Source organism: Salvia hispanica, chromosome 3 (genome assembly GCF_029641045.1).
Source record: "Salvia hispanica isolate PSC_SH4W2 chromosome 3, Shi_PSC_v1, whole genome shotgun sequence".
Lineage (NCBI taxonomy): Eukaryota > Viridiplantae > Streptophyta > Magnoliopsida > Lamiales > Lamiaceae > Salvia > Salvia hispanica.
This window is the reverse complement of record NC_142694.1, coordinates 17770909-17780124: the sequence shown is the minus strand read 5'-3', so window position 1 is coordinate 17780124 and position 9216 is coordinate 17770909. Positions and strand designations below refer to the sequence as shown.

General features: G+C 34.2%; 1 protein-coding gene across 1 annotated transcript; it reads left to right on the top strand.

The window, feature by feature from the left end:
• The first annotated feature begins 2548 nt into the window (after positions 1 to 2548).
• Positions 2549 to 4161, top strand: LOC125211679 (cyclin-dependent kinase inhibitor 6-like). Its single transcript, XM_048111572.2, has 4 exons — positions 2549 to 3098; positions 3259 to 3323; positions 3563 to 3733; positions 3835 to 4161. The coding sequence occupies exons 1-4, from the start codon at positions 2865 to 2867 to the stop codon at positions 3911 to 3913; spliced, it is 549 nt and encodes a 182-aa protein (XP_047967529.1). The 5' UTR covers positions 2549 to 2864; the 3' UTR covers positions 3914 to 4161.
• The last annotated feature ends 5055 nt before the right edge of the window (positions 4162 to 9216 follow it).

The window sequence follows — 9216 nt, the reverse complement described above, 5'->3', positions numbered from 1 at the left end:
CTTTAGAGGTTGTCGTTTGGTGTTTAAGTCTATGATTTAAATTTCCAAATGGTTAAGACTGAAATTGGTATGTTCCTTCCATATGCCATGTGTTTTGGCCTGATAAACACCACATGGTTAATTATAGTTGAGGGTTTTGGTTTTGTTTGTGATGCGATCGATCATGTTTTTTTTGCACTTGATATGTTGATTGGTTATTACCTAGTTTATGAACTTTTTCTAAGGATTATTGTTATTTTTAAAGTCACTTGACTCACTTCTATATGAAGATTATGATGTTTTTTACATTGGTAAACATCATGCTTATAGAATTAGTTAGGTTTTGGGTTTATAAATCCATATAGAGGTTTTGGCTTTGCTTACTAGTAATACCCAATTCTGATTCATTTTTGTGGTTTAAGTGCAATAACATTGTTTATATGGTATGTGGCAATTATTTACACACAACCACCCAAAACTAGCTATAAAAACCGTGTTTAAAGGTTAAATAATGACTACTACAAAAACTCACTACCTTGTTGCATGTATTGTAAACACACTACTAAATGCATTCCCATATATTAACACTCCAAAACTCTCTTAGTAGTCCCTCTTGAACTTCTACGTTTTGTTGCAGTGTGTCATTCCCGATATATTTATCACTATTATCATTACAGAATGACGAAACAACCGTTTAATGTTTGTGGTGAATGTTCTTACAAATGACATATATAGCAGCATTTTCATCTAATTACACAATTTCTATCACTCCTTTGTTCCATTACAAGTGATGGTTTATTTTGGATACGAGATTTAATAAAATGAATTATTTTTTTACTAAAATGAAAATTGATCACTCATAGTAAGACAATTAAAAAATATATCAATTATTTATAGTGGGATTGAGAGTACTATTTTTCATATATATCCTTTTGTTAAATAATCTAACATAAAAGCCAATAATTTCCCAAAGAAAATTAAATTAGATTGTAAATGTTTGCATGTTGATATGTAAATTTGCAATAATTTATGTACTATTAGATTGGGTTAGAAGCATGTTGATGTTTAACACTTGTTGTAACTTAGGTTTCAAAACATAACTAGAAGCATGTATTTCTACACCATAGCAAGACCAATGTGATGATTCGACCAAAATTCGGATAAAGTAGCCGATGCTGTCAAGAGAATGACATGATTCTCGAATTCAAGTGTTCTTTAAATCCCAAGCTATGAAATGGAGTAATTTTGAAAGTGTTATTAACTTGGGGCAAACCGATCCCGACCAATTTAAGATTAGGATGAAAATGGCAATTCACTTTAAATAAAATTACTAATTCGTTTTCAGATTGCCAACTCAGTTTACACCTCATATTCAATAAAAAGTCTGAACTCAGAATCTGTCGCCGGTGGAAAATATATAGTTCAAAGTTAATAGATTTTTTTTTTTTAATTTGTGGGATATCAGGAGACCAATAACCATATTTTAGTATAATGAAGGTAAAATCATAAAATATCTCGTTATTTATATAATTTTTGTTGTGGATCTTGCAGCCAGATCCAAGTCCAACAAACATTACCCAGTCATGGAAACCCGACAAATGGAATTGTAGTTTACTGTTTATTACTTTAAGCTATGAAAAAAGATGATTCACATGAAAGAAGTTAGGAAGCCTAGATTAGGTATATAGACGGATATTTCTTTATCATAAGGATATATTTGGCGAATTGAAAAATTACAAAACGGTGTATGCAATTGAAATCTCAATTTATATAGGAGTAGTAATATACACTCCCATATCTTTAAAATAGTACTGTACTATTCTTTTTCTTTTTGAATTTTACACTAAAATGAATTCATTTTTATTTTTATAAAAATTTCACAACACATTACCAATTACCAGAATCATCTTATTTAGAGTAGTACTACAATTTAATAAGATTGGAACTTCCACAAAATAACTAAACACTCCCATTTTTAATTATTTTTTCTTTTTTCTTAATTAAAACTCACGTGAGGACCACTTTTAGGCAATATAATAATTGTATAAGAATAATTTGTAAAGATTTTGACATGAATTCTGATCCATTAGGCTTACCCATTCTATTAAATTCCAAATAATACAATTATTAAGTTGAAGGATATATTTGCACAGATATTTTAGAGAAAAATGTATCCCAAAAAGATAAGTTAATTACGACGATTCATTCATCAACCTAAACGATAGACCTTACCTCATCCATATTACATGTTTCATAATTACGTGATAAATTATGATTATGATTTTGATTTAACTGCAGTAATTATGTTATAGAGCAAAATACAAAACGTCATTATACGGAGGAGTAACAGCCCTTGAGTCACGCGGAAAATACTGGGTAAACTAGGAAAAGTTGCACACGTGTCGCGCGTGTAGAGGGTAGCTCGCGAGTCCACAACGGGGCAACGTGTTCATGCTAGATCTATGTAACGGGAGACCCCATTCATTCCGTCCATCGCCGTTAAAGCCCCCAATCACAATCTTAACACCTTTCAACGGAATTCTGTGCCCATCATAAGCATCTCTATCATCACCATCATCACCACTACCATTCTCTCATTATATATAAAAATAAAAATAAAATTCTCTCTACAGAAAAGAATTTATGCAACAGAAAAAGCGCGGTAAAAAAGCACATCATTTTTTGCAGTCTGAAACGGTACTCGTACGTGCGCAGAGAGGGGGAATATTAGTAATATCTGAATTTAGTGAGCTGCGAGGGTTCAATTTCTTAGCAATCAATTGTGGCGTAGAGAGAGAAGGCTATCAAGAGGAGTTGAAGATATTCTGGAGAATTCTCGCATGGGAAGGTTCTCCTGAAACTGGTAGGAATTGGAGAGATCAGTCATGGAAAGCGCGGCAGCGGCGGGGGAGAGAAAGAGGAAGGTTTATTTAGGTGAATCGGAGTTATCGGCGTCGTCGATTCATCTGAAGGCTCCGCGGTTGGATGACGTGGCGTCGGCGAGTTCAGGAGATTTGTCTTACGAGACAGTCGGAGGAGACGATGCCTTTGCGTCTTGTTGCACAAGTAACGGATCCGGTGATCTGACGAAGGAGACATCGAAATTCGTAGATCTGGAGGTACACATACATGTATATGCATATATTAAAGCTGAATGGAATTTAATTTCAATGATTCTATTCTCACGCTATTCAAAAATTGCTGATACCGGAATTAATATGCTCATATCGCTTTAATTGTTCATGATGCGACATTTGAATTTTGAATTCCGTTTTATAGGACAATGAGGCGACTGTGGAGTTCCTCACGACTTCGGCTGGTGATTCGTTGGATTGCCGAGAGAGGTGAATTCTCTCTCTCTTTTGTTTACTTTTACAAAAAAATTGAATTAAATGGGATAGTCCTCCACTTCTCCTCCGAACCGTTTCTTTAATTCAAAAATTTGAAAATCCGCAAAAACAGTGATCCTCAACGGCACCGTTTTCCAATTGTATGATCTGATCTATTCCAAAATCCTCAACGTCTCTCCCTCTCATATTTCCATGCGATACTTTGAAGATATGACGAATTCCTATTTTATCAGAAGTGAAACGACACCGGTGAGAGAGGCTCGAGGCGAGTCAGGCGAGCTGGAGTCAATACGTGAACCAGATCCTCGCCGTCATTCTGCAGAGACGAAAATGCCATCAGAAGCTGAGCTTGAGGAATTCTTTGCCGCGGCTGAGAAGAACATCCAGCAAAAATTCATTGACAAGTAACACACTCTCTCTCTCTCTCTCTCTCTCTCTCTCTAGAAGCATCAGCATCAATTGCTCATAGAAGTTTACAATCTGAAACGTGCGTACGGATTTGTAGGTACAACTATGACATAGTGAAGGACCAGCCCCTTGAGGGGCGGTACGAATGGGTCCTTGTTCCAGTGAGGCCAGAATAACCAACAACGCCATGTTCTTCCACTAATTTCAATCTGAAGCTTTTAGGTTTGCTTAATTTCTTGCTCAGATTCGTACAGCTAGCTGTTCAATCTCTATCTCTACCGTAGAGAAGAAGTATCAAAGTTTTATTTCCTTTATTTTTTCTAGTATAAGGTAAGTTGTTTAGTCTTGCAGTCGAATGGAAATTCACTCTCTTCTGGGGAAAAATTTGAATATTCAACCACTTCAATAAATGCACTTTCTTTCAGATTTTGGTATCCTTGTTTGTTCCATCAATTTCTTCTTTCTATATTTGCAGTTATTTCTTGACTGCAATTCTCTGCTGCTTGTGACAATACTATTCATAGATTTTACCATATAACTATAAATGCAGTTAATTTTCCAATTTCACCAACCAATTTGTATGTCTTCCTCAAACTGAATTTTTAGACTTTCTCTCTCCCTTTATTTCCTTTTCCTTTTGGTGTAAAAAACCCACCACTCACTTTACACAGACACATGAGTAAGCTGTACTTTTCCAATATGGCTGCGGTTGTTGAATATGAAATTTATTACTCTATTCCAACGGAAGAAGTGCATTTGGGTTAAATTTGGGAAAGCTGATCCGACTCCATGTGGCTCAAGGTGAGTGTGTTCTTGATTTTGAATCACTACCTTTCTCTAACACCCCACTTAGGAGCATCACAAAGTACAACAAAGCAAGTGATGCTATTATTACTTGCATTCTTTAGGTGTTTCACCACATTGTGTGTTTGTGTATTATATCTATACAAAGAAAGAAAGAGGGAGAAGGGGGGGGATTAGGACAGTGTTACTTTTACACAAAGGAAAGGGAACAGGAGCGGCTGGTATGGAGGAGTGGTGGTCCATGGTTTCCTATAGTAAATTGGATGCATGAACTTGAAAGAGAAGGTGACAAAGGTGGTAGGCCAACCCCTCTTACCCTATATGGCTAGTGAGTTACGTCCAACTAATTTTGATTCCCTGTGTTTTAACTTTGAGAGAACTTTATTATTTATGCACCCAACAAGCTGAAAATGATATGCATTAGCCGCATATATATTCTCCCTCGAGAGAAAAACCAAACAGATCCAGATCATTTTTTTCATTTTTACTTCTACCCATATCTTATCAGTAGTTGCAATATCAATATCATTCCACATCATTCCACCTAATTATTTATTATTATCTATTCTTTTAAATTTTCAATCCGCACGTTTTAACCCTCTCCAGTCACTTTATTGCACTCGATTAAACAACGTTTTTAGGTTGGATTTTATTTGATACTTAAAACTTCTATTTCACTTTTTTCACATGTTTTATAGGACGAATATTTTTTCTTGGATGGAATGAAAAAAAAAATTTATAGCAGCCTTTTTGCCGCTCATTTTCTTATTTATGATAATATATCATCATATAGTATTTGATGTGATAGTATTTTCTCTCGACCTCATATATTTTTCACCGGTTCCCCTTGGTTAGAGAAGATGAAGAACATGAGATGAATAAATTTATAACTGAAAAGAAAATTCCTGTTAGAATTTAAAAGACCCACAAATAGTTGATAGAGTATAACAGTGTAAATTCCATTTATTAAAATACAAATCGACAACCAAGGAAATTACTATATGAGTGAGTGGAGGAATTTACATTTGAATTCATTGTTAATGCTGAAAAATTGGAGTATAGTGGCATTGGGATTTGTAAGTGGAATATGTCTTGATCACATGTTGTGAGAGTGAGTGACAATGATTAGGAAAGAGGGGGCACATGCCTGAAGATTCGGGGCATCTTCTTGATTGATTTGGGTGGTAATGCAGAAGAGGATGTAATTATTACATCCAACGATGCCTTTTATATGTGTTTAAAATTGGAATGACATTCAGAATTATTCAAAAGTCAACTTTTGAAATATCATAAAAATATCAAATTTTGATTCTAAGCGTTTTACTCTTTCTAATAAAGAAAACGCCTATTGTTCTTTTGTTTAATCTATTCAACTTAGAAGTAGTGTACAAAAGAAGTTATGATGCAAACTTACGATAGAAGCACGTGCAAAGACCACATTTTTGTTAGTTACTCCCTCCCCTAAGGTGGTGGATCAGGATCCTAAAACGATAGAGGCGAAATAAAATTTATCGAAAGGTAATGGAAGAGAGAGGGACAATGTCGAAAGCTATCGGAGGGGGCGAGAATGAAAAATTCACGTTCGGGTTCATGGTAGCGGATCGCCGGGGAGGGGCGGTTGTCCCCTCTTGCCCCCCTAGATCCGCCACTACAGTCCCCTTCCCTTTGTCCACTGATAACAATATCATTTAGTCATTTTTATCTGTTCACTAATAAATGTCTATTTATTTTTCTACTATTTTTAGTAATGGAACATACATTCCAATAATTTTATCTAACTCACATTTTATTATAAAATAAAACTAACATATAAGAAGTAGGACTCGCCTTACACTATCTTTTTCGATTCACTTTCTATTACATTTCTTAAATCCCATGTCAAGTCAATTGAACTCATATTCATGGACGAGGGAGTAGATTAGAACATTAGTTATAAGTGATGCATATTTTTTTTTTGGAGTCTTGCCTAAATTGAGTCATTTCCTCTTTTAGCAAAAATAACACATTTATTAAGTAAATTTTACTCTATTTTACTTTATTTTCTATTCCCTCCTTCCCATTAATTGTCCACTGTTGTCATTTTCGTCTGTCCCCCATTAATTGTCAACTTTCACTTTTTACTTTAAATGTAGTAGATCTCACATTCCACTAACTCATTTCACTCACATTTTATTATAAAACCAAAATATAAAAGTGAGACCCACATTCCACTAACTTTTTTAACCCACTTTCCTTTATACTCCCTCCGTCCCATAAAAGTTGAGTCGTATTCCTTTTTAGTTCGTCCCAACAAAGTTGAGTCATTTCCTTTTTTAATAAAAAACAAAACATCTAATCACTCTTACTTTATTCCATCATTTACTTTACTCTCTCTTATCTTTCCTACTTTTTTTATCTCTCCTATTTATTTAATATAAATTCTTAATCTCCGTGCCCAAAAGTTTTGTCTCAACTTTTATGGGACGGAGGGAGTATTTCTTAAAACCCGTGACATAACCAAATATTGGGAAACGGAGGGAGTATTTATTTCTTTATTTTATTATTCCTCCTATTTTATTATATCCTTTTTAAGTTTTTAAATATCAATTTCTTAAATCTTATGCCCAGAAGAAATGTCTCGCTTATGACAAAATGGATTAAGTAGTACTCACTCCGTCCCAATAAATATGAAACGTTTACTTTTCGGCACAGAATTTTATGTAGTGTTGTTTTATGAGTTAAAGAAGAGAGAGTAAAGTAAGAGAGAGGAAAAAGTAAAGATAAAGTTATTTCTATTTTAAGAATCGTTTCATTTTAATGGGATGATCCAAAAAGGAAAACGTTTCATTTCTAGTGGGACAGAGGGAGTATTTAGTTATAAGAAATATAGTCTCGGTAAATTTTATTTATTCTCGGAGTTTATTTAAAGTCCACTGTCCAGTCAATAATATAATTATATATTATGAAAATAAATCGTTTGTTGAAGCACTACAAAAAAGCAGGTGTTAGCGAGCACATATTACCAACCATTGCAATTACTCACTAATTATGAAACACCTTCTAAAACACTACTAGACAAGTGTACATATCGGCAAGAACTTAGCAAGCATGAATGCATGAGTCACATGAGTAGAAAACTTTTCAGAGTATACCAAGTGACATGATGCTCGGTAATTGTCATACCTATCGGGATCTTACCAAGCCACAAATATTGTGCTTGGTAAGTTTTGGCGCAACAAAATCTGAGTATCGTTTGTGAGGGACTACTGAGCACACACATGCTCGAGAGGCATTTTAATTTTCTAAAAATCTAAATTATTTTTACTAATTAATCGGTATGTTTTGGCGCAACAAAATACAAGTATCATTTCTGGGGGACTACTGATCACACACTTGCCCGAGAGACCATTTTAATTTTCTAAAAATCTACTATATTATATTTACCATGATCCTCATGCTCGGTACAAATTTTCTTATTAATAAACATAAAATCGACGTTACCAAGTAAATATAGTTTAAGAAAAAGTATTTATTGCTACGTAATATACAAATCCTAACAATTCATTCTAACATGTGAAATGGATTAAAATGAGAACAAGATGCATGTTGATGTCATCACTGCTCTGCGTACACGTGGAAGAATCTATATGTAGAGGTATACTCAAAAGCATGCATGCTTCAAGTATAAGTGAGAGATTGTTGGATTGGATTCTAGTAATTACGCATGATCAAATACTCTATTATCCAGTATATTGGATAATACTACAATTGAAAAAACACAACAACGATAGTCATATTTTTTGCTTGATCAAAATTCCTACATTAAACTTCAATCGTTATGCACCCTATAGATAAAAGAAGAATGAAAGTATTTATAGATATAATAATATACTATTAAAACTAAATAAAACAATGAAAAATTAAAAACTCAATTTTAGCCGTATTTTGAGCCCAAAAAACGTGTAATAAGGCCGTAAAACCAGCCACGCCTAACAGCGGTCCGCCAAGGCTATGGCCAGATATTTTTATTCCAAGGTGTAATAATCATCTCGGCTTAGGAAAATCATGTCGTGTGCAACATTCGAATCTCTAATGAACCATCTCCATAACTGATCACTGGCCTTCGCAACGTAAAAGCAGAATCAATTCACAGAAATGAGAATTCGACATCTACTCTTATGGACTGAATTCAAGCTTCAATGCTAGCTGATATCCATCCTACCACAGATGAAAAGTTGATGACGGACTTGCTGAATCACCCCAGCAACGTCACTCGTCCCTTCCTCCATGTAAATATTAGATTCTTGGCATACACAACCAACATTTTGCATAAACGTTATCTATGTTGCTGTAGCTTTATTGCAAATCAGGAGATACCTTTGATATGTGATCATATACAATTAAAGTATATGAATAAAATTGTGCTGAGTCAAGAATCTATCCATATATAAAGTGACAGTTTTTTTTATGCCACCGTGGCACAATTTTAGCAGGAAAATATAAATTACACTCCTATGTTCCCAAAATAATAATTCACTTTTACCATTTTGGGCCATACCCCAAAATTAGTCCACTTCGATCTTTAGGGAGTAATTTTTTTTTAAAATGAGCCAGGCCTTATTTTCCACTATCAATATTCTATTCATTGTTTTATTTCTTATTTTATTAATTTTGTGTTAATCTCGTATCTTTTCCA